The following is a 25,892-nucleotide window of genomic DNA, read 5'->3' as shown; positions in this document are numbered from 1 at the left end:
ATTTTGTTTGCAAAACTCCCATCCTCGTTTCTTACTAGCAGCCGATTCAGTAAACGTCGCGGGAGAGCAGGCAAGCGCCCGCTCTCCTGTGCGTGTGATTCAGTATTTAAATGAGGGCCCGCGGTGAAAAGAGACGCGAGGGACACTAGCGCGTCCCTCGCGTCTCTTTTTGGACAGGAGCGGCGGCTGTCAGCAAGTTTGACAGCCCACGCTCAATTTTCGCGGCGTCGGTTGTCAAACCTGCTGACAGCCACGGGTTCAGAAAATGGACGCCGGCAAAATTGAGCGTCCGGTTTTCAACCCTGGGGCCGCGAGCAGATTTAAAATTTTTTTTTTTTTAATTTTTTTTTTAACTTTGGGACCTCCGACTTAATATCGCCATGATATTAAGTCGGAGGTTAAGTTTTACTGCTTTTCTGTACATTTCCCGGGTGCCGGCAGGCGTTAATTTCTGAAAGTAAAATGTGTGGCTTGGCTGCACATTTCACTTAGTGAATCGCGCGGGAATAACTAATAGGACCATCAGCGTGCATTTGCATGTTGCGGGCGCTATTAGTTTTGGGGGGGTTGGACGCGCGTTTTCGACGCGCTATTGCCCCTTACTGAATAAGGGGTAAAGCTAGAGCGTCGAAAACGCGCGTCCAAACACGGTGTAACAGTTGGAGCGCACTGTACTGTATCGGCCTGTAAGAAAGGCAGCCCAGCAGCACTGGGGGCTTGGATGCAGCCCTGCCTGCTTTATAGTGCAAAGCGGAGAATCGGCACTGGGCAATCTTTTCAGGCAAAGCAGGGGTGACTACAACCATTCCATTTCCTACCTCCCCACATCAGTTTCACTTCAAGAGGCGAGTGTCCCCCGAAAGAGATCATGCGATCAGTGCGGGCCCGTCAGGACCAGGGAGGCTCTGCTCACCTACCTGCAAAGGCCTCTCTCTTAAACCAGGAGCTAGCGTTGTCTGCCCTATGTTGAAAACGTTTAATAAGTCCTACGCGGCCTTGCGGACCTTAGTGAGTGAGAAAGCAGCTCTTAGCCAGGCGCAGAGGCTGCACGTTACACACATGTGCGATGGGGAGCATGCACCCTAAGCTCCACACGCATGCAGGGCTCCCAGCCAGCAGAGCTTACCTGGCTCAGGATGCAGCCACGTTTCTTTCCTGTCTTTTCCACCAAATCAAAGATGGGGAAGTTCCAGCTGCTCAGCTCCCTCATGACTGGATCCAGGTCTTCCATGAGCAGAGGCTCCGGAGCAAGGATGGGCTTGTCCTGTGAGGAGGAGGAGGAGGAGTGGGAAGATCTCAGGCCAGGGGCCCCGGAAACCTTAGCTTAACACTGTATGGGCAAGGCCCTTCAGTCACCTTTCATTTGCGCTGTTATTTCTTTCTCCCTTCACTTTAAATTCTCTCTCTAAGGATCAAACGTGGCTTATTTGCTGAGATATTATGTCAGAGGAGGAGATTAATAACATTTTAAGATGCCAGTCTTATGCATGCCCACCACTGGCCGGTGTGGGTTAGGTAAGGGAGCAGCTGAGGGTCACCCCTGGATGTCTGAATCAGGCCACTGAGTGCACCTTCGGTGGTAGCTTCTAGCGCCAGTGACTTCCTTTTCTCATGACACAACGACTGCCTATGAAACACGATCCCTCCTGCACAGCTCAAGAAGATTCCCACAGCCTCATCCACCACTTCCTGGGCAGCAAGTCCAAGAATGATGAAACAAGTGACGTTCACATATTTGAGGGATTCTAGACTGTATTAATTAAAAACAGCAGCTTACATACTGTTCCCTGCAAGCATGTGAACGTCCTTTAGCCTGCAGAAAACCAGGGCAATGTCTGAAAGGCCTTTCCAGGAAACTTGCTGAGCTGCAGCACTACTGGGGGACCAGAAGGTGGCGCTGCTGCCCTCCAGCTCAGTCTGGCCACTGCAAGCCAATGGATTAGTCCTGCTGTTTTAAAAGCTTAGCTGAAAGCGTTCACACTGCACAGGGCAGTGAGCATGCACAGATGCAAGAGTCAACCATTCTCCACGAGGACAAGCTCATCCCCTGCCTTCCTCAGAGAAATGGGGCACCTTGGCCAGGCAGTGCTGCACTGGAGCTCGGCTGCTGCCTATCCAGTACCCAGGCTCCAGATAAAGGCAGCTGTTCAGTTTCTGAGCTCTCAGTCTTGCCTATCTGTCTGCCCTTTTGCACAAACACTAAATTCACTTACTGATATTAGAGATTTCATCAGTACATGAGGCTGCTGCCCAGAAAGTACCTCTGGTGGTATTAAAGGGTGCAGCATGATGGTCTGCGCTCGGCTGATGGACCCCTTCCTCAGCTCCCTGGCAGCCTCCAGCTCCTCCTCGTTCTGGATGATGTCACTGCTGTCGCTGTTGTTAGTTTCGTGAGTGCTGTCATAGTCGGAGGTGGTTTGAGCTGGATCGTCTGTAACACAAAACCAACTGCTTTACTGTGAGAGCTGGAGGGGAAGCAGCAGGAGGGCCATGCAAACGAAACACGCATGTTCAGGAACACGTTGACAGGGCTGGGTACTTAGCTAGGGGAGCACCGTACAGCCCCAGCAGCAGAGGCACAGGGGTGGAGGTAAAAGTGATTCACTGAGTGCCACAGAGGCATCCTGGCCACTAAACCTCCTCTCTCTCTGTCTGCCACATGGAGCCCAGTGATGGTGAATGAAAGGCATTCGGCTGGAGTCCAGGGTCTGAACTGGTGGTGGGAGGGCTGTGGGGATGTCGTCTTTACTTCTCCTTCAGATATGGTGGTTGGGTCTGCAATAACCTTTATGTGCCTGCTCCTTTAAGTGAATGTGCTGAGACTATTCCTAAAACCTAAGCCTGTAAGTGGGGGAAATTTGTGCTAACAGAGGATGAAGGGATTAGGAGTCTAGAGGGAAAGGACCCATCCATGCTTTTGGGAAGTGACTCTGCCAGTCCAGGAGAGTCTCACCGTTTACCTCAGGGCTGCTAGTGAGTATTACCTGGCTGGAAGATATCTTAGAGCTAAGGGGGTCTCTCTGTACACAGCGATCTCTGTAAACATTTCTGCAGTGTGGATCCAGAATGATAAATACATGAAAGCATAAAATGATTGCATCCCCAAGAAGAGGCAGTGCAGGACTGTCTAAGAGGGGTGGGAGGCGCTTAGAGAGTTACTGAGGGAGAAGCTTAGCATTTTCCTTTTCCTTGCCCTGCAGAAAACCCCCCATAGGCAGTGCCCATAGGCAGAAGACTAGGGCAGGGGGTTTCACCGATAGAAATCAAAGAGCAGTAGGGGGAGCCCAGGTTTTGGGTGCCTTTAAAAATTGGCACCCTAGGCACGTGCCTAAGCCTAAATCTGGCTCTGCATACATCATATCTCTCTGAGCCTGGTGCAGTCCAAAGCGCAGCCGATCAGAAACCCCAGCATCAGGACTCTTTGTTTTATGTGCAGGAGAGAGATGCCAGAGGAATTACGGCAGTGAGAGTACTTAGTGCAGCCTGCTTCCTGCCCTGGGGACAGGGTCTTACCGCTCTATGGTACTATGTTGTATAATTCATGCTTTCTACTTTTCTGTGTTCTTTTTACAAAATGACAATGTCTTAAGGTTGTTACACACACTAATGACATTCTGTTCCATTGCAGAAAAGTCCATCAGCAGTTCCACTGCAGTCTGCAGAGCTGTGGCACGCTGCGGGGCAATGCTCGCAGCACACCCGGAACTCACATTGCCAACTCACCTTAAGTTGACCAAAGAGGCTGATCCAGCCAAGTTTTGCCCTATTGCCTGCATGGAGTTTGTGGGAATGAGTGATGACTCCCACAGGCCTGGAGACAAACTACTCTAAGTCCAGCCTTGCTTAAAACAGTATATCTTTATTTACAGCTTCACACGTGCACAACAATATATCTTTCTCTGAAATGCTTCCTCTTCCACGTGCAGGTCCCCAGAGGCAGGCTCCAGAGTTTCAATGCGTGGATGAGACGATGGTGCAGGGAAGAGGGATTCAGCTTTGTAAGGAACTGGGGAAACTTTTGGGGAAAGGGGAGACTTTTCCGAAAGGACAGGCTTCACCTTAACCAGAGTGGAACCAAGCTGCTGGCACTAACTTTCAAAAAGGAGATAGAGCAGCTTTTAAACTAGAACAAGGGGGAAAGCCGACAGTCACTCAGCAGTGCATGGTTCGGAGAAATGTATCCTTGAAGGATACTAATGAAACAGGAGAGTTAGGGCATCCCGACAGTGAGGTTCCATTAAAAGCAAACATAGTCCATATGCCTATATGTAAAAAAATCACTGAAGCTAATGATTTCCGAATTATCCCAAATAACTGAAAAGCAGGTTGTTAAAACAAGCAAAAACCACACTTTGAAATGTCTGTATGCCAATGCCAGAAGTCTAAGTAGTAAGATGGGAGAGTTAGAGTGTATAGCAGCAAATGATGAGATTGACATAATTGGCATCACAGAGACTTGGTGGAAGGAGGATAACCAATGGGACAGTGCTATATCAGGGTACAAATTATATCACAATGATAGGGAGGATCAACTTGGTGGGGGTGAGGCACTTTATGTCCAGGAGGGTATAGAGTCCAACAGGATAAAGATCATACAAGAGAGTAAATGCTCAGTAGAATCTATATGGGTAGAAATCCCATGTGTGTTGGGTAAGAGTATAGTGATTTATTTTATTTATTTTATTTATTTAACAGTTTTATATACCGAAGTTCTGGTAACAAAGTTACTAATCACTTCGGTTTACATTACAACAATAGATTGACAGTATAAAGAATAATGTCTTACAATGAACAGGGTAAAAAGAACGTGGAAAAAAATAAATAATAATAACTTAATAGGAGTAATTATATACAGAGTAGTGGAACGTCCTGGAGATCAAAGCTTAGATATTGAGTTTAAGATTAAGAGAATGATCTTAGTGATAGGAGTATACTACCATCCACCTGGACAAAATGGTCAGACAGATGATGAAATGCTAAGAGAAATCAGGGAAGCAAACCATTTTGGCAGTGCAATAATAATGGGAGATTTCAATTACCCCAATATTGACTGGGTAAATGTAACATCAGGACTTGCTAGAGACATAAAGTTCCTGGATGTAATAAATGATTGCTTCATGGAGCAATTGGTTCAGGAACCAACAAGAGAGGGAGCTATTTTAGATTTAATTCTTAGTGGAACGCAAGATTTGGTGAGAGAAGTAACGGTGGTGGGGCCACTTGGCAACAGTGATCATAACATGATCAAATTTAAACTAATAACTGGAAGGGGGACAATAAGTAAATCTGCAGCTCTAACACTAAATTTTAAAAAGGGAAACTTTGATAAAATGAGAAAAATAGTTAGAAAAAAACTGAAAGGTGCTGCTGCAAAGGTTAAAAGTGTTCAACAGGCATGGACATTGTTTAAAAATACAATCCTAGAGGCGCAGTCCATATGTATTCCGCGCATTAAGAAAGATGGAAGGAAGGCAAAACGATTACCGTCATGGTTAAAAGGTGAGGTGAAAGAGGCTATTTTAGCCAAAAAAACATCCTTAAAAAATTGGAAGAAGGATCCATCTGAAGAAAATAGGATAAAACATAAGCATTGTCAATCTAAGTGTAAAACATTGATAAGACAGGAGAAGAGAGAATTTGAAATGAAATTGGCCATAGAGGCAAAAACTCATAATAAAAACATTTTTAAATACATCCAAAGCAAGAAACCTGTGAGGGAGTTGGTTGGACCATTAGATGACAGAGGGGTTAAAGGGGCTCTTAGGGAAGATAAGGCCATTGCAGAAAGACTAAATGAATTCTTTGCCTCCGTGTTTACTAATGAGGATGTTGGGAAGATACCAGTTCCGGAGATGGTTTTCGGGGGTGATGAGTCAGACGAACTGAACGAAATCACTGTGAACCTGGAAGATGTAGTAGGCCAGATTGACAAACTAAAGAGTATCAAATCACCTGGACCGGATGGTATGCATCCTAGGGTACAGAAGGAACTAAAAAATGAAATTTCTGATCTATTAGTTAAAATTTGTAACCTATCATTAAAATCATCCATTGTACCTGAAGACTGGAGGGTGGCCAATGTAACCCCAATATTTAAAAAAGGCTCCAGGGGCGATCTGGGTAACTATAGACCAGTGAGCCTGACTTCAGTGCCGGGAAAAATAGTGGAAACTATTCTCAAGAACAAAATTGTAGAGCATATAGAAAGACATGATTTAATGGAACATAGTCAACATGGATTTACCCAAGGGAAGTCTTGCCTAACAAATCTGCTTCATTTTTTTGAAGGGGTTAATAAACATGTGGATAAAGGTGAACCAGTAGATGTAGTGTATTTGGATTTTCAGAAGGCGTTTGACAAAGTCCCTCATGAGAGGCTTCTACAAAAACTAAAAAGTCATGGGATAGGAGGCAATGTCCTTTCGTGGATTACAAACTGGTTAAAAGACAGGAAACAGAGAGTAGGATTAAATGGTCAATTTTCTCAGTGGAAAAGGGTAAACAGTGGAGTGCCTCAGGGATCTGTTCTTGGACCGGTGCTTTTCAATATATATATAAATGATCTGGAAAGGAATACGACGAGTGAGGTTATCAAATTTGCAGATGATACAAAATTATTCAGAGTAGTTAAATCACAAGCAGACTGTGATACATTGCAGGAGGACCTTGCAAGACTTGAAGATTGGGCATCCAAATGGCAGATGAAATTTAATTTGGACAAGTGCAAGGTGTTGCATATAGGAAAAAATAACTGTTGCTGTAGTTACACGATGTTAGGTTCCATATTAGGAGCTACCACCCAGGAAAAAGATCTAGGCATCATAGTGGATAATACTTTAAAATTGTCAGCTCAGTGTGCTGCAGCAGTCAAAAAAGCAAATAGAATGTTGGGAATTATTGGGAAGGGAATGGTTAATAGAAAGGAAAATGTCATAATGCCTCTATATCGCTCCATGGTGAGACCATACCTTGAATACTGTGTACAATTCTGGTCGCCGCATCTCAAAAAAGATATAGTTGCGATGGAGAAGGTACAGAGAAGGGCAACCAAAATGATATAGGGGATGGAACAGCTTCCCTATGAGGAAAGGCTGAAGAGGTTAGGGCTGTTCAGCTTGGAGAAGAGACAGCTGAGGGGGGATATGATAGAGGTCTTTAAGATCATGAGAGGTCTTGAACGAGTAGATGTGACTCGGTTATTTTCACTTTCGAATAATAGAAGGACTAGGGGGCATTCCATGAAGTTAGCAAGTAACACATTTAAGACTAATCAGAGAAAATTCTTTTTTACTCAATGCACAATAAAGCTCTGGAATTTGTTGCCAGAGGATGTGGTTAGTGCAGTTAGTGTAGCTGGGTTCAAAAAAGTTTTGGATACGTTCTTGGAGGAGAAGTCCATTAATGGCTATTAATCAATTTTACTTAGGGAATAGCCACTGCTATTAATTGCATCAGTAGCATGGGATCTTCTTAGTGTTTGGGTAATTGCCAGGTTCTTGTGGCCTGGTTTTGGCCTCTGTTGGAAACAGGATGCTGGGCTTGATGGCCCCTTGGTCTGACCCAGCATGGCAATTTCTTATGTTCTTATGTTCTTAACAGTGTACTCTCTTTACCTACAGTTCAGTACTGCTTCCCTCAGGTCTCACAGTTCAGTTTTGTCTCAGCTCAGTGTTTGGACAGTTCACTCAACGCGCAATTAAACTCTGGAATTTGTTGCCAGAGGATGCGGTTAGTGCAGTTAGTGTAACTGTGTTTAAAAAAGGATTGGATAAGTTCTTGGAGGAGAAGTCCATTACCTGCTATTAAGTTCACTTAGAGAATAGCCACTGCCATTAGCAATGGTAACATGGAATAGACTTAGTTTTTGGGTTCTTGCAACGTTCTTATGGCCTGGATTGGCCACTGTTGGAAACAGGATGCTGAGCTTGATGGACCCTTGGTCTGACCCAGTATGGCATGTTCTTATGTTCTTACATTACAGGAGCTGCCTTTCTCCTGGAGACATGGACCTGATCTGATTATCCCCACCTGGATCCCAGCTCTTATTCCCCAGTCTCTTATACTTGGATTTTCAGAAGGCGTTTGACAAAGTTCCTCATGAGAGGCTTCTAGGAAAAGTAAAAAGTCATGGGATAGGTGGCGATGTCCTTTCGTGGATTGCAAACTGGCTAAAAGACAGGAAACAGAGAGTAGGATTAAATGGGCAATTTTCTCAGTGGAAGGGAGTGGACAGTGGAGTGCCTCAGGGATCTGTATTGGGACCCTTATTTTTCAATATATTTATAAATGGTCTGTAAAGAAATACGACGAGTGAGATAATCAAATTTGCAGATGACACAAAATTGTTCAGAGTAGTTAAATCACAAGCAGATTGTGATAAATTGCAGGAAGACCTTGTAAGACTGGAAAATTGGGCATCCAAATGGCAGATGAAATTTAATGTGGATAAGTGCAAGGTGATGCATATAGGGAAAAATAACCCATGCTATAATTACACAATGTTGGGTTCCATATTAGGTGCTACAACCCAAGAAAGAGATCTAGGTGTCATAGTGGATAACTAGGACCAGGCTGTTAGTGACTGAAAATTTATTTGGTGGCCAACAGTAGTGCTGGGCAAAGTAGTGGTCTCAGCCGGTTCCCATTGGAAAGAGGTTGACATGACTAAAACCATCATTTGCAAGACATCCATCGGTATTCCCAGCAGAGACGCCAATAATGAAATGTGTTCAGAGATTGCATTTCCAATCAATCCATCTATCCCCCTATCAATGTCTGAGCTGTACCAAGTCCATGGAGAAATGGGAAACAGAAAACTGTCGATTCAACATCCATCACATCGACTACAAAATTCGCTAGAAAAATAATTTAAGAATGATGAAGTCTGCATTGAATTGAAATCAGAATGATAACTCTCAAGCCACCATGATATATGCTCTTAATATTTTATTAAGAATTCAAAACAGTGCAGACTATTACAAGGTAGGTAATGCCAGTCATGCAGAGCCACAAACAGATCTGGTTTTCAGGATATCCATAATGGATATTCATGAGATATATTTACATGCAATGGAGGCAGTGCATGCAAATATATCTCATACATATTCATTGTGGATATCCTGAAAACCAGACTTCTTTGCTGTACTGCAGAACCAGAGTTACCTACCCTTGCTCTATTATCCAGGCAGTCACTGCGCGATGTCCTCTTTAACCATTTCCAAGTCAAAGTATCCCATAGGGACAGTCAACAAATTCCCCAGGCACTTAACATTAATGTTTGCCAAGAACCACCTGACAACCACCCAAGACCTAACAGCACTATGCAACACCTTGCTCAGAATTTTTCTTGATGGCACTGCTGTTTTAATAATAAGGGAACGATTCTGAATGGCCCGGGTTGTTCCACGCTAAAAGCATCCTCAGACTTTGCACCTGCTGTTTGTAGGGGCAGCCAAACGGGAGCGACTTAGCACTGTCCTCCCCGTCCCCTGGCCTCTCTTTCAATAGAAGCTCCTTTTACTGCTGAATAATTACCTGCTCTGTTTAGTGAAACTGCTGCTCCGTCTGCTCTGTCCACTACCGCATCGCCAGGATTTTGCTGGTTAAATGGTGTTCCACAGCTGGAAAACAAAGAATTGAACAGGCCAAAGCTGTCTTAAGTTTTTTTCATTAACATAGTAGAAATGTATATTAAGTGCTATTTTTTCTGTATTTTTTCACACAGCATCTCCCACCCTTCCCATGTCTATCCACAGTCTAACTACCCAGCATCTCCCACCCTTCCCATGTCTATCCACAGTCTAACTACCCAGCATCTCCCACCCTTCCCATGTCTATCCACAGTCTAACTACCCAGCATCTCCCACCCTTCCCATGTCTATCCACAGTCTAACTACCCAGCATCTCCCACCCTTCCCATGTCTATCCACAGTCTAACTACCCAGCATCTCCCACCCTTCCCATGTCTATCCACAGTCTAACTACCCAGCATCTCCCACCCTTCCCATGTCTATCCACAGTCTAACTACCCAGCATCTCCCACCCTTCCCATGTCTATCCACAGTCTAACTACCCAGCATCTCCCACCCTTCCCATGTCTATCCACAGTCTAACTACCCAGCATCTCCCACCCTTCCCATGTCTATCCACAGTCTAACTACCCAGCATCTCCCACCCTTCCCATGTCTATCCACAGTCTAACTACCCAGCATCTCCCACCCTTCCCATGTCTATCCACAGTCTAACTACCCAGCATCTCCCACCCTTCCCATGTCTATCCACAGTCTAACTACCCAGCATCTCCCACCCTTCCCATGTCTATCCACAGTCTAACTACCGTGCGATCCAGCAAGTAAAATGTGCAGCCAAGTCCAAAGGCTGCACTGGGAAAGTGTTCAGAAAAGCAGAAAAAACTGCTTTTCTGTACACCCTCCGACTTAATATCATGGCGATATTAAGTCGGAGGCCCCAAAAGTAAAAAAATTTTTAAAATTTTCCCGCGGCCCGCGGGTTGGAAGATGGACGCTCAATGTAGCCGGCGTCCGTTTTCCGAACCCGTGGCTGTCAGCGGGTTCGAGAGCCGATGCCGCTAAAATTGAGTGTCAGCTGTCAAACCCGCTGACAGCCGCCGCTTCTGTCAAAAAGGAGGCGCTAGGGACGCGCTAGTGCACCTAGTGCCTCTTTTTACCGCAGGCCCTAGTAAGCATACCTGGGCTTCCTGAATCGCACGCCCAGGAGAGTGGCCTGTGCTCGCATCGGGAGAGCGGGCGCTCGCTGGCTCTCCCGTGCTGTTTTCTGTATCGGCCCGCACATTAGCACAGCTCTTGCAACAACATGTGGTCCCTGAGATCCCCTGCAGAGCCTGCTAATCAGACCCAGTTAAGTGAGCAGACATTCTGTAAAAAGTAGGACTTCTAGTTATTACAGAGCAGGCAGCCTGCCAGACACATCCAGCTTCTCATTAACTATCATCACAGCTTGCCAGACGTATCCAGCTGCTCATTAACTATCATCACAGCCTGCCAGACACATCCAGCTGCTCATTAACTATCATCACAGCCTGCCAGACGTATCCAGCTGCTCATTAACTATCATCACAGCCTGCCAGACACATCCAGCTGCTCATTAACTATCATCACAGCCTGCCAGACACATCCAGCTTCTCATTAACTATCATCACAGCCTGCCAGACACATCCAGCTGCTCATTAACTATCATCACAGCCTGCCAGACGTATCCAGCTGCTCATTAACTATCATCACAGCCTGCCAGACACATCCAGCTGCTCATTAACTATCATCACAGCCTGCCAGACGTATCCAGCTGCTCATTAACTATCATCACAGCCTGCCAGACACATCCAGCTTCTCATTAACTATCATCACAGCCTGCCAGACACATCCAGCTGCTCATTAACTATCATCACAGCCTGCCAGACGTATCCAGCTGCTCATTAACTATCATCACAGCCTGCCAGACAGACCCAGCTGCTCATTAACTATCATCACAGCCTGCCAGATATATCCAGCTATTCATTAACTATCACAGCCTGCCAGACAGATCCAGCTACTCATTAATTATCACAGCCTGCCAGACATATCCAGCTACTCATTAACTATCACAGCCTGCCAGACAGATCCAGCTACTCATTAATTATCACAGCCTGCCAGACATATCCAGCTACTCATTAACTATCATCACAGCCTGCCAGACAGACCCAGCTGCTCATTAACTATCACCACAGCCTGCCAGACAGACCCAGCTATTCATTAATTATCACAGCCTGCCAGACATATCCAGCTACTCATTAACTATCACAGCCTGCCAGACATATCCAGCTACTCATTAACTATCATCACAGCCTGCCAGACAGACCCAGCTGCTCATTAACTATCACTGCAGCCTGCCAGACAGACCTAGCAGCTCATTAACTATCATCACAGCCTGCCAGACAGATCCAGCTATTCATTAACTATCACAGCCTGCCAGATATATCCAGCTATTCATTAACTATCATCACAGCCTGCCAGACACATCCAGCTTCTCATTAACTATCACAGCCTGCGAGACAGACCCAGCTACTCATTAACTATCACAGCCTGCCAGACAGACCCAGCTGCTCATTAACTATCACCACAGCCTGCCAGATATATCCAGCTACTCATTAATTATCACAGCCTGCCAGACAGATCCAGCTACTCATTAACTATCACAGCCTGCCAGACAGATCCAGCTACTCATTAATTATCACAGCCTGCCAGACAGATCCAGCTACTCATTAACTATCACCACAGCCTGCCAGATATATCCAGCTACTCATTAACTATCATCACAGCCTGCCAGACAGACCCACCTGTTCATTAACTATCACCACAGCCTGCCAGACAGACCCAGCTACTCATTAACTATCATCACAGCCTGCCAGACAGATCCAGCTATTCATTAACTATCACAGCCTGCCAGATATATCCAGCTATTCATTAACTATCATCACAGCCTGCCAGACACATCCAGCTTCTCATTAACTATCACAGCCTGCGAGACAGACCCAGCTACTCATTAACTATCACAGCCTGCCAGACAGACCCAGCTGCTCATTAACTATCACCACAGCCTGCCAGATATATCCAGCTACTCATTAATTATCACAGCCTGCCAGACAGATCCAGCTACTCATTAACTATCACAGCCTGCCAGACAGATCCAGCTACTCATTAACTATCACCACAGCCTGCCAGATATATCCAGCTATTCATTAATTATCACAGCCTGCCAGACAGACCCAGCTGCTCATTAACTATCACCACAGCCTGCCAGATATATCCAGCTACTCATTAATTATCACAGCCTGCCAGACAGATGCAGCTACTCATTAACTATCACCACAGCCTGCCAGACATATCCAGCTACTCATTAATTATCACAGCCTGCCAGACAGATCCAGCTACTCATTAACTATCACCACAGCCTGCCAGATATATCCAGCTATTCATTAATTATCACAGCCTGCCAGACATATCCAGCTACTCATTAACTATCACCACAGCCTGCCAGATATATCCAGCTACTCATTAACTATCACCACAGCCTGACAGATATATCCAGCTACTCATTAATTATCACAGCCTGCCAGACATATCCAGCTACTCATTAACTATCACAGCCTGCCAGACAGATCCAGCTACTCATTAATTATCACAGCCTGCCAGACATATCCAGCTACTCATTAATTATCACAGCCTGCCAGACATATCCAGCTACTCATTAACTATCACCACAGCCTGCCAGATATATCCAGCTATTCATTAACTATCACAGCCTGCCAGACATATCCAGCTACTCGTTAACTATCACAGCCTGCCAGACATATCCAGCTACTCATTAACTATCACCACAGCCTGCCAGATATATCCAGCTACTCATTAATTATCACAGCCTGCCAGACATATCCAGCTACTCATTAACTATCACCACAGCCTGCCAGATATATCCAGCTACTCATTAATTATCACAGCCTGCCAGACATATCCAGCTACTCATTAACTATCACCACAGCCTGCCAGATATATCCAGCTATTCATTAACTATCACAGCCTGCCAGACATATCCAGCTACTCATTAACTATCACAGCCTGCCAGACATATCCAGCTACTCATTAACTATCACCACAGCCTGCCAGATATATCCAGCTACTCATTAATTATCACAGCCTGCCAGACATATCCAGCTACTCATTAACTATCACCACAGCCTGCCAGATATATCCAGCTACTCATTAACTATCACAGCCTGCCAGACATATCCAGCTACTCATTAACTATCACAGCCTGCCAGACATATCCAGCTACTCATTAACTATCACCACAGCCTGCCAGATATATCCAGCTACTCATTAATTATCACAGCCTGCCAGACATATCCAGCTACTCATTAACTATCACCACAGCCTGCCAGATATATCCAGCTTCTCATTAACTATCACCACAGCCTGCCAGATATATCCAGCTACTCATTAACTATCACAGCCTGCCAGACATATCCAGCTGCTCATTAACTATCATCACAGCCTGCCAGACATATCCAGCTACTCATTAACTATCACAGCCTGCCAGACATATCCAGCTACTCATTAACTATCACCACAGCCTGCCAGATATATCCAGCTACTCATTAACTATCACCACAGCCTGCCAGATATATCCAGCTACTCATTAACTATCACCACAGCCTGCCAGACATATCCAGCTACTCATTAACTATCACCACAGCCTGCCAGATATATCCAGCTACTCATTAACTATCACAGCCTGCCAGACATATCCAGCTACTCATTAACTATCACCACAGCCTGCCAGATATATCCAGCTACTCATTAACTATCACTGCAGCCTGCCAGACAGACCCAGCTGCTCATTAACTATCACCACAGCCTGCCAGACATATCCAGCTACTCATTAACTATCACAGCCTGCCAGACATATCCAGCTACTCATTAACTATCACCACAGCCTGCCAGATATATCCAGCTATTCATTAATTATCACAGCCTGCCAGACATATCCAGCTACTCATTAACTATCACAGCCTGCCAGACACATCCAGCTATTCATTAACTATCACCGCAACCTGCCAGACAGATCCACCTGTTCATTAACTATCACCGCAGCCTGCCAGACAGACCCAGGTACTCATTAACTATCACCACAGCCTGCCAGATATATCCAGCTATTCATTAACTATCACAGCCTGCCAGACATATCCAGCTACTCATTAACTATCATCACAGCCTGCCAGACACATCCAGCTGCTCATTAACTATCACTGCAGCCTGCCAGACAGACCCAGCTGCTCATTAACTATCATCACAGCCTGCCAGACACATCCAGCTGCTCATTAACTATCATCACAGCCTGCCAGACACATCTAGCTGCTCATTAACTATCATCACAGCCTGCCAGACACATGCAGCTTCTCATTAACTATCATCACAGCCTGCCAGACGTATCCAGCTGCTCATTAACTATCATCACAGCCTGCCAGACACATCTATCTGCTCATTAACTATCATCACAGCCGGCCAGACACATCCAGCTTCTCATTAACTATCATCATAGCCTGCCAGATGTATCCAGCTGCTCATTAACTATCACTGCAGCCTGCCAGATAGATCCAGCTGCTCATTAACTACCACTGCACCCTGCCAGATAGATCCAGCTGCTCATTAACTATCATCACAGCCTGCCAGACACATCCAGCTTCTCATTAACTATCATCATAGCCTGCCAGATGTATCCAGCTGCTCATTAACTATCACTGCAGCCTGCCAGATAGATCCAGCTGCTCATTAACTACCACTGCACCCTGCCAGATAGATCCAGCTGCTCATTAACTATCATCACAGCCTGCCAGACACATCCAGCTTCTCATTAACTATCATCATAGCCTGCCAGATGTATCCAGCTGCTCATTAACTATCACCACAGCCTGCCAGACAGATCCAGCTGCTCATTAACTATCACCACAGCCTGCCAGACACATCCAGCTGCTCATTAACTATCACCGCAGCCTGCCAGACAGATCCAGCTGCTCATTAACTATCACCGCAGCCTGCCAGATATATCCAGCTATTCATTAACTATCATCATAGCCTGCCAGATGTATCCAGCTGCTCATTAACTATCACCACAGCCTGCCAGACAGATCCAGCTGCTCATTAACTATCACCACAGCCTGCCAGACACATCCAGCTGCTCATTAACTATCACCGCAGCCTGCCAGACAGATCCAGCTGCTCATTAACTATCACCGCAGCCTGCCAGATATATCCAGCTATTCATTAACTATCATCACAGCCTGCCAGACAGATCCAGCTGCTCATTAACTATCACCGCAGCCTGCCAGATATATCCAGCTATTCATTAACTATCATCACAGCCTGCCAGACAGATCCAGCTGCTCATTAACTATCACCACAGCCTGCCAGACAGATCCAGCTGCTCATTAACTATCACCGCAGCCTGCCAGATATTCTCACACCTGCTGTCTGCTATTTAATGCGCTGACCTTCTTCACTTCTCATGTCTCCTCTGTCGAGGTCTTGCTGCTAGCAGCAGAAGCCATCCATCTTCCATTTCTAGCATTAATTACTGCAATATCCTCCTCATCGGCCTCTCCCCCTCCCCTCACATGCCTTGATTGGGATTGAACCTCCTCAAATCTCAGGATCCCTCCCCCCTTTTTTATCTCTCACTGCAAGGCAGGCTTTGTGCTTTGCGTTTCAAGTTGTCTTTCTCACCTCACTGGCTGGAGAAGCGATGCTATTCTTTATTTTTGCACTGAGAAGCAGGAGTGAGTGGCTGGCTGGTTTATGGTGTAAGGGAGCTCAGGCCTTATTGTAAAGTGTAACAATGTCTTGGTTAAAATGAGGAACTTTCCAGAGGTGGGAGGTTTTGGGATGTGTGAGCACATGTGTGGAGTGACAAGGATTTCCCTCCCTTGGGAGGTAGTTAAGAGAGGAACTTTCCAGAGGTGGGAGGTTTTGGGATGTGTGAGCACATGTGTGGAGTGACAAGGATTTCCCTCCCTTGGGAGGTAGTTAAGAGAGTCACTACCTAACTTGGGAGGTAGTTAAGAGAGGGGTTTCCGCAAGCACTTGGGGTTAGCTGGGCTCAGACTCCTACGAGTCAGGCACCTGGAGTGGAAAGTGATGCAGGCTGAGGCTTGCAGCCTGGTGAAGCAATGCAAGTGGCTATGAGGCTTGCAGCCTGGTGAAGCAATGCGAGTGGCTCTGAGGATTTTTGTGAATTTGAAGCCTGAGTGTGTTAAGGAAGCCAAGGAAGGGTTCCTGGGAAGGCGAGCATTCCTCTGAAGTGTGGGGATTTCTCTCTCTGGTGTAGGGATGCCCACAGTTTGGAAAAAACTGTGAGTCGCTTCTGTGATAGAGTTGCAGCTTTGGCAGTTAGAAGCTGTTTGCATTTTGTTTGGACCCATGTGTTCGTGAAGTTGGTTCTTTTCCCTACTGTAAGTTGGCTCTGTCTGTTCTTTGATTCTTTTGGACTTTACCATAAATTTTATATTCTGTTGTGGACCTGTAATTCTTCCCCAAATAAGTGTTAAGTCTCCCCTTGGGACTCCCAGATTTTTCTGCCTCCTGATTGGTTGAGCTTTGTGCTTTGATCTTTTCTGGGGCTGCAAAAGGATCGCTCACATCCCCTGCAGCCCCTGACTGTGACTCCTGATGAAGGGGGCTTACAGTGGGAAAAGGGAAAGATTGGGTGGTTGGAATCATTTTTAAAAGGTGGATTGTTGTACATTAGGAAAGGGGAGGGCTGTGTGTGTGGTGGTGGGGGGGGGTTAATGTGGTTTTACTGTAGGAGATACATTTTCAAATGCATTTATACACATATAACATGGGTTTATGCATGTAACTGGGCTTTTGAAAAGTGCCCCGGGGGGGGGGGGGATTCTGTGTGTGTTCAGTGAGAGGAGGGTGGAGTCGGGGCTTACTGTGCGTGCGAGTGTCACGCTGCTTTCCACATGTACACACTAATGTGAGGAAATTCACTTTGAAAATGAGTCTGCGGGTGATTTGTACCTTGTAGACACAAACTTTAGACCTCCCCAGACCACTGAAGTTTCCCCTATTCCAGGACGTCTGGGAGTTTGTACATTTCTAGACTGCGGTTTGTACGAACATGGCTGAGTTTTATTGTAGCCCGCTCTGGGATTAGGTGTAGAATTATTAATTAATTAACAAGCACTGTGCTGCAGGCACCCTTACAGCTACGAGTGCGCTTCAAGCTCTCTGCCCAGCCCCTGGAGTGCTTGGCTTATATTTCCTGCCAGTTTCATTCACCATCTCATCAGCTCATCCCTTCCCTGAATATCACAGTGTGACATTGCTTTCTTTATTATTTATTTTCTTTATTAATATCAAATTTGATATTCCACCTTATTATAACCACTCAAGGCTGATTATGGATTTTAAAAAAGCCATGAAAAATTACAAATCAACACCGCGTGAACCTTCATAAAACATAAAAAGCAGTTCAGCAGCCTCCAAACCCAGCCCGATGCAGAAGAGAAGCACAGGCTGAATGCCCTGCACAAGCCCGCCCTTCCCTTCTCTGCTTCCATCCATTTCGCAGTTACAAGGCTCTAGAACGTACTTCTTTTTTGGCTCTGCACGTTGCTCCTGCTCCTTTGGGCTTCCAGCTCAGTCAGAACCGGCCGCACCATAACTTCCCAGGGATTTGTTCTCCAGTTTTATTACCCCCCCCACCCCCCCCCCCAGCTCAGTCATTATGTGCCAGTCCTCGGAGAAAGGCTGCAGGCAGCGGCTGCTTTCAGAAAGTGCTGCCCTGCGTCTGGCCAGCAGACATCGCATTTGAGTGACAGCAGGGACGTCTTCTTCTCCAGGTGCTGTGGATGCTGCTTCTCCAGGAACTGAGCCCAGCTCGTCACTCACCACAAGGCCCAGAATCTTAGAATGGACCTCGCTATCACATTTGTGGCTCATCACAGCACATAAAATGAAAATACAACGTAGGAATCCTGTGGGTCCCCTACTAATCCTTGGACAGGAATATACCATTGAGGTCTGGGGGGAAGACAGGTTGATGTTTACTGGGTTTGCAGCTCCCCCATGTGATAGCGAGCAATGGTAACGTCCCCAGTGTTTTCCCAGACAGATCACCATTTTTCTCTCCAGGATCCTTGTTTGCTTTCGAGGAGGAAGCATATCATAAGCCGTGCTCTCATTTTTCTAAGTCTCAACTTTAAGCTCCATGGAGAACTTTGTTTTGCCACCTTTAATATTCTTGAGTTTGGCGTTCTAAATGCTTTTGGATTCCGCTAAGCTGTTTTGAGTTTCTCTAGTAACAAATGGGAGAGGTTCCTTTCTTGCAAGTGCAACCTGAGATCACCAGAAGCCAAGGAAAGGATGAACTCCAGCCATCCTGACAGAAAAGAGGAAGCAGAGAGAGGCGAGGAGATGGAACACATCAATGGCCCATGAATAGCTCCTGAGGATGAGGAGAAAGAGGAGAAACAGCTATCAGCCTTGCTAATATAGGGCTCAACTAGTATGAGTACTAATACAGGGCTAATATAGGGCTCAACTAGTATGAGCTAATATAGGGCTCAACTAGTATGAGTACTAATACAGGGCTAATATAGGGCTCAACTAGTATGAGCTAATATAGGGCTCAACTAGTATGAGTACTAATACAGGGCTAATATAGGGCTCAACTAGTATGAGCTAATATAGGGCTCAACTAGTATGAGTACTCTGTATTGCAATGGGAGGGAAGATGTCCTGTATCTGAAGGAGCTAACTAAACCTGGAAAGACATTTGAGCTTAAGAAAGACCGCAGGAAGTCACAAACTTACCGAAAGCACTTGTATCATCTTGAAACTGAAGTGCACAGCTGTAAAGACTTTAAAGCACATCACAGCACTTTATCAGTCAAGAGAAATGTTGAAAACCAGAAAACAACTCTCACTGAGTAGTGTCTTCATTATTCTCTAATGCTGAGATTATCAGTGCTGTGTGGGAAAAGTAAAGAGCAATGTGAGGGCCTTGAAAGGACCCCCCCCCCCCCCGCAGGAAACCCTGGAATGTAAATCTAATGGGATAGCAACAGTGTCCAACCAAATAGGTGTGTCAGTGTTGTGGTAGCCGGCCGCGGGACGCCACGACCGGCCACACTTACCCCCCGGGCAGCTCCGGGCCCACTCCGTCGCTCTCGTACGGCAGGGCCTCTTCCTCCCTCGGCGCGGGGGGGAGCTGGCCCCACCGCCACTGCACTGCCAGCCGCGGCCACCTCTAGAAGCAAGCGCACAGCACTTCCACCTTCTTAAAGGGGCCGCAGCAGAAGACACCTCCCGTGGGACCCGGATGTGCAGCCCACCCTGGGACCTATTTAAGGCAGCTCCTGTTGCCTTACCTTCGCCTCAGCAACAGGTCTCACTCTGCCTAGAGCCGCGAGTTGCTCCGTGTGTTTCAGCCTCCGTGTGTTCCAGTCCCATGTACTCCTGTTCCTGCTCCAACTTCTCGTCCCCCTGTCTTCCTCTCCCGGTTCCTGTCTCAGTTCGCCCCTGGATTTCGCCTTCACCTGCTGCCTGCCCTGACCGTCTGCCTGTTCACCGTTTCTGCTACCAGCTGCCTGCCTCGACCTCTGGCCTGTCCTTGGATCCTCCTACTTGCTGCCTGCCCTGACCTTTGGACCACCTGACCTGCCTACGCCTCATGTGTTCAAGACCAGCCTCCTGGGAGACCCGCTTCTAAGTCCTGCCGGCCCCGGCACCCAAGGGCTCAACCTGCGGGGAACGTGGGCTGGTATTTATTTATTTATTTATAACTTTTTTATACCGAAGTTCAAGTGACAGAGTTACTTATCATTCCGGTTTACATTACAACAATTAGAAGATAATGACAACTGTGTCTTACAATGAACAAAGGAGATGAACAACTTGGAGAACATAACTGGGCAACGAACAATGTGTGTGGTTACAACAAATTGGAGAAGAGGTTAACAAGCTAAAAAAGGAGGGAAGTTAACTAATGGAGGAAGGGGAAGAATTTACTGTAACTAAGTAACCATAAACTTTGGTCATGAATAGCGATTGTCTGTGACAGTCTGTGGAGGATGTAGGATGAGAATGTCTGTGGAGGCAAAAGTCTGTGACAGTTTGTGTGGGATATGTGGTGATTCAGGAAGTTATGGGAATGCCTGGCCGAACAACCAAGTCTTAAGTCTTTTCTTGAACGTGGTAGGGCATTGTATCAATCTGAGCTCAGGAGGAAGCAGGTTCCATTGTTTGGGGCCTGCAGTGGATAGAGCTCTTTTCCTTAAAGATGACTTAATGGGAGGAGCTTGTAAGGTGCCTTTTTGTGCTAATCTTAGCAGGCGGGATGAAGTGTGAAGTTGAAGTGGAATTTTGAGGTCCAGAGGAGTGTTGTTGAAGATGGCTTTATGGGTGATTGCTAAGATTTTGTAGATGATTCTAAATTTGACTGGGAGCCAGTGGAGTTTCTTTAGAATCGGGGTTATAAGTGAATCGGGGTTATAAGTGAATCGGGGGTATAAGTGAAGGTCCGGTTGGGTCTCCGCCGCCTACATCCGCCTCCCGATGATGAGGGCCTATAGGTAGCCCCTATAGGTAGCACCAATCTCTCCTCGGCCAAGGGTCCACCTCCAGACGCAACAGGTTGCTGAGGCCATGGACCCGGCAGATCTTTCCGGTCTCCAGGCTATTCCGGGCCTGGCGTTGAAAATTCAGCAGCAGCAGCAATTGTTTGAGTCATTGGCAGCCTCCTTGCAGCGCCTGAATGCCCACTTTGATGCCTCTGCCGCTGCGGCTACGCCTCCAGCCTCACCGGCACCCTCGGCGTCCTCTCTCCGGTTACTGGCTCCTCCTCGGTATGCGGGCGACCCCAAGCATTGCTGGGGATTTCTTAATCAATGCCTCATGCATTTCACGCTTCAGCCTGCGTAGTTTCCTTTGGATACCGTGAAGACCACCTTCATCCTCTCCCTCCTCGACAGCAAAGCCTTGGCCTGGGCTTCCCCGCTATGGGAACGGGGGGGACCCACTCCTTCAGGATCTGCAATGTTTTGTTCAGGTCTTCAAACAGACCTTCAACGAGCCTGATCGGCTGGCTGCCACTGGCTTTGATATCCTCCACCTCTGCCAGGGGACGTGGCCATGGTCAAACTACGCCATTGAATTTCGTACCATGGACACTGAGTTAAACTAGTGGAAGGACAGCCTAAGGAGCATCTTCCTGGAGGGGCTGTCCCCCCACATTAAGGATGAACTGGCAGACAGAATCTATGGATGCCCTTATTGATCTGGCCGCCCGGATTGATCGACGCCTCCAGTAGTGCACCCGAGAGTTATGGGCGTCCCGTAGACCTGTCCCTTTGGCAGTGTCCTTCTCCAGACCCCTGATGGGGACTCTGCCTGCGTCCGGGGCTACACGGCAGGAGGAGCCCATGCAATTGGGATGAAGCCCCCCTGACGAGAGGCAGTGCTGCCGAACCATGGGCCTATGCTTATACTGCACGGGGAAGGAGCATTTCCTGGCCCGATGCCTGGAGAGGCTGGGAAACTTCCAGGCCTAGAACCAGCTGGGGAGGTTGTTCTAGGTTTCACAAAGCCCGCTCCCCAACTTGTGCTCCCAGTGGCCATACTTATAGACCAGTATGTGTTTCCTACCCTGGCCCTCCTGGACTCAGGTGCAGGGGGAAACTTTATTTTGAAAGACATGGTTGACGGAACCGTGAAGCACCTCGTTGGTGATCTCCTCCATATCGGGCGACCCGCTCCCAGGGAGGATCATCAAGATCACTCTTCCCATCTGCCTCCGGACTGGCATGTTGCACTATGAAGAGCTGACTTTTCACGTTATTGAAAGGGCTGTCCACCCTATCAGCAGCAGCAGCTGCTGATAGGGCGGACGATATTCAGATAATAATCCCTGTTAAAGACACATACTTGAAAACACTAGATCACTGGGAAAACTGCCACCAACAAATCAAACTCCTCCTCACTAGTCTAAACTTAGTATTAAATTCATCCAAAACTGAACTCCTGCTCATCTCTCCCGAGAACAGTAACATCACTTCCACTCACCCTGGCATCCCACAATCCACGCAACTGAGAGACCTTGGAGTTTTAATTGACAATCGGATGAATTTGAAAGCTTCTATCAACAAAACTACCAAAGACTGTTTTCACAAACTCCAAGTCTTGAAAAGGATAAGACCTCTCTTTCACTTGCAGGACTTTAGAACAATCCTTCAGGCATTAGTTTCCTCAAAGTTAGACTATTGCAATTCTATCCTACTAGGTCTCCTTTCCTCCTATACCAAACCGCTTCAGATGGTACAAAATGCGGCAGCACGAATATTAACAAACACCAGAAGAAGAGATCACATCTCCCCTATCCTAAAAAGCCTTCATTGGCTGCCAGTACACTTCAGAATTCTCTACAAATCCATCTCCGTTATCTACAAAATCATTCATCAACATACTTCTATCGACCTGCAAATTCCTCTCCTCTTACACAATTCTTCAAGACCTACCAGAGATGCATATAGAGGTTCACTCCAGGTTCCTCCAACCAAAGCCACTAGACATATTACCTTGAGAGATCGGGCCCTCTCTACCGCCGGTCCCCCTTTATGGAATTCCATCCCCCCCAGACCTAAGACAGGAACCCTGCCTCCCAACCTTCAGGAAGAGACTTAAGACTTGGCTCTTCAAACAAGCTTTCCCGGACTCCAGCTAATGTCCTTCAACTTCAAGTTCTATAACACAACCAGCTCATTTAACTGTTCGTTGTAAATATTTAAAATGCTATTAACCTTTACTTTTTCCTTCCTCTCCCAGTTTAAGCATCCCTGTTTTTTGCAACTGCTTTCTTCCGCACTACAGTTCCAGTTTGTTTTTTCTTTCTATGCACCACTGTTTTAATGTAAACCAGCATGATGTGATTTTATCATGAATGCCGGTATATAAAAACCTTAAATAAATAAATAAATTTCATCCTCGGACTGCCTTGGCTCCTGCAGCACTCTCCTGTTATTGACTGGGAGAAGCTCCAGTTGGTTAAATGGGGCCCCTGGTGCCACTGGGAATGTCTTCTTCCTGTTGCGTGCCCTCCCTTGCTGCTTGCCACAGCTTCTCTGGGCTTACCTCCGTAGTACACCTCCTACGCCGATGACTTCTGCAAGGAGAGCGCGGAAATCTTGCCAGAACAAAGGTCGTTTGACTGTGCAATCGACTTGATTCCCATAGCATCTCTCCACGGGGAAGGATGTACCCCTGTCCCTGCCTGAGGTTCAGGAGAATCTGGAGAGGGGGTTCATTTGCCCCTCAATCTCACTGGCAGGGGCCGGCTTCTTCTTTGTTGCTAAGAAAGATGGCTCCCTTCGGCCCTGCATCGACTACCGGGGGCTTAACGCCATAATCATAAAGGACCGGTACCCCTTGCCTTTCATCCCAGAGTTATTGGACCGCTTGAGGGAGACCGAATCTTCACCAAACTGGACCTCTGAGGGGCATATAACCTGGTTCAGATTAAACCTGGGGACAAGTGGAAGACCATGTTTAACACCCAAGATGGCCACTACGAATATCTGGTAATGCCGTTCGGACTATGCAATGTCCCCGTGGTATTCCAATCGATGATGAACGAGATCTTTTGGGACTTAGTCTACACTAGCATGGTGGTCTATCTTGATGATGTCCTCGTCTTCCCATAGGATCTCCAATCCCACCGTTGCGACGTCTGACAAGTCCTCAACGCCTGCGCGCCCACAGACTGCAAAGTTGGAAAAGTGTATTTTTTAAGAAGAATCTCTCCCCTTTCTGGGGTATATTGTCTCCAGCACTGGCTTCAGAATGGATCTGGAGAAGGTGGCCTGCATCCAGGACTGGCCCCAGCCTTTGTTCCCTGCAACGATTTTTGGCTTTGCCAATTTCTATAGGCATTTCATCCCTCACTATTCTCAGTTGGTCACGCCGCTCATGGTGCTCACCTGGAAAGGAGCCAATGCCAGAAAATGGCCTGCAGAAGCACTAACCACCTTCGCAACCTTGAAACAAGCCTTACTTCCTTCGGGAGCCTTGCCTCCGTCACCCAGACCCCACGCGCCCCTTCATCTTGGAAGTCGATGCTTCCTCCATCGCCGTCGGGGCAGTTATGGGCAACTCACTGCTAAGGGAACATTCCATCCTTGCTCTTACTTTTCCTGCAAATTCTCTCCAGTGGAGAGAAATTATGGCATCAGGGATAAAGAACTCCTGGCTTTCAAGGAATGGCGACAGTGGTTGGAGGGGGGGCCATTACACTATCACGGTCTATACTGACCATAAGAACTTGGAGCATCTTTGTCATGCCCACTGCCTGAACACCCGTCAGGCTCGCTGATCCCTGTTTTTTAGCCGCTTCGACTTCGTGGTGAAGTACAGGCCAGCCGCCAAGAATATCAGGGCCGACGCCCTTTCCCATGAGTTGCTCCATGTGTCCCAGCCTCCGTGTGTTTCAGTCCCGCGTACTCCTGTTCCTGCTCTGACTTCTCGTCTCTCTGTCTCAGTTCGCCCCTGGATTTCGCCTTCGCCTGCCCTGACCGTCTGCCTGTTCACCGTTACTGTTACCAGCTGTCTGCCTCGACCTCTGGCCCATCCTTGGAACCTCCTACTCGCTGCCTGCCCTGACCTTCGGACCACCTGACCTGCCTATGCCTCATGTGTTCAAGACCAGCCTCCTGGGAGAACCACTCCTAAGTCCTACCGGCCCCGGCACCCAAGGGCTCAACCTGCGGGGAACGTGGGCTGGTACAAGTGAAGGTCCGGTTGGGTCTCCGCCGCCTACATCCACCTCCCAATGATGAGGGCCTATAGGTAGCCCCTATAGGTAGCGCCAACCTTGCCTTGGCCAAGGGTCCTCCTCCCTTTCTCTCATTAAGACACACACACACACACTCACACACAGAAAGACACACTAATGGGTTTGCACGAGGCATTGCTCCCTTCTCTCACCAAGATGCTCACACTCTGTATCTATGAGGCTAAGAATATTTCAGAACTGAAGGCTCTGTTAGATCAGTGGAAGTGACATCTGCTGTGCCCTTAATATTATTCATACTTCTATGGCTGAGATTTATTATGATGATGAGGTTTTCTGCTCCCCACTCTAGTATTTATGGTCTCTTTTCACTAAACATTTGTCTGCATCTGAGGATTTATTTTGTAGTTTACAGTGCAGCGTGGGAATGGCTCCTACTGTCTGCAGCTCCTGCCTAGCACTGTCTTCACTGCTCCAAGGAAAGCTCGTCTGCTCGCTTTGTGTAAGGGCTGCCTTCAGAGCCACAAATGGGT

The 25,892-nt window shown here is 47.0% G+C and overlaps 1 protein-coding gene across 1 annotated transcript in view; it reads right to left on the bottom strand.

Moving 5' to 3' along the window:
• PDE3A (phosphodiesterase 3A) overlaps positions 1–25,892 on the bottom strand; it is a 100,070-nt gene that overhangs the window by 70,425 nt on the left and 3,753 nt on the right. The window contains exons 3-5 of the mRNA XM_029597546.1: positions 9,535–9,620; positions 2,214–2,431; positions 1,127–1,264 (exon numbers count right to left, since the gene is read on the bottom strand). Coding sequence (XP_029453406.1) covers positions 1,127–1,264; positions 2,214–2,431; positions 9,535–9,620 — 442 coding nt within the window. The remainder of the gene's footprint in view (positions 1–1,126; positions 1,265–2,213; positions 2,432–9,534; positions 9,621–25,892) is intronic.

Source organism: Rhinatrema bivittatum, chromosome 4, assembly GCF_901001135.1.
Source record: "Rhinatrema bivittatum chromosome 4, aRhiBiv1.1, whole genome shotgun sequence".
NCBI lineage: Eukaryota > Metazoa > Chordata > Amphibia > Gymnophiona > Rhinatrematidae > Rhinatrema > Rhinatrema bivittatum.
This window is presented reverse-complemented; position numbering and strand designations above follow the sequence as displayed.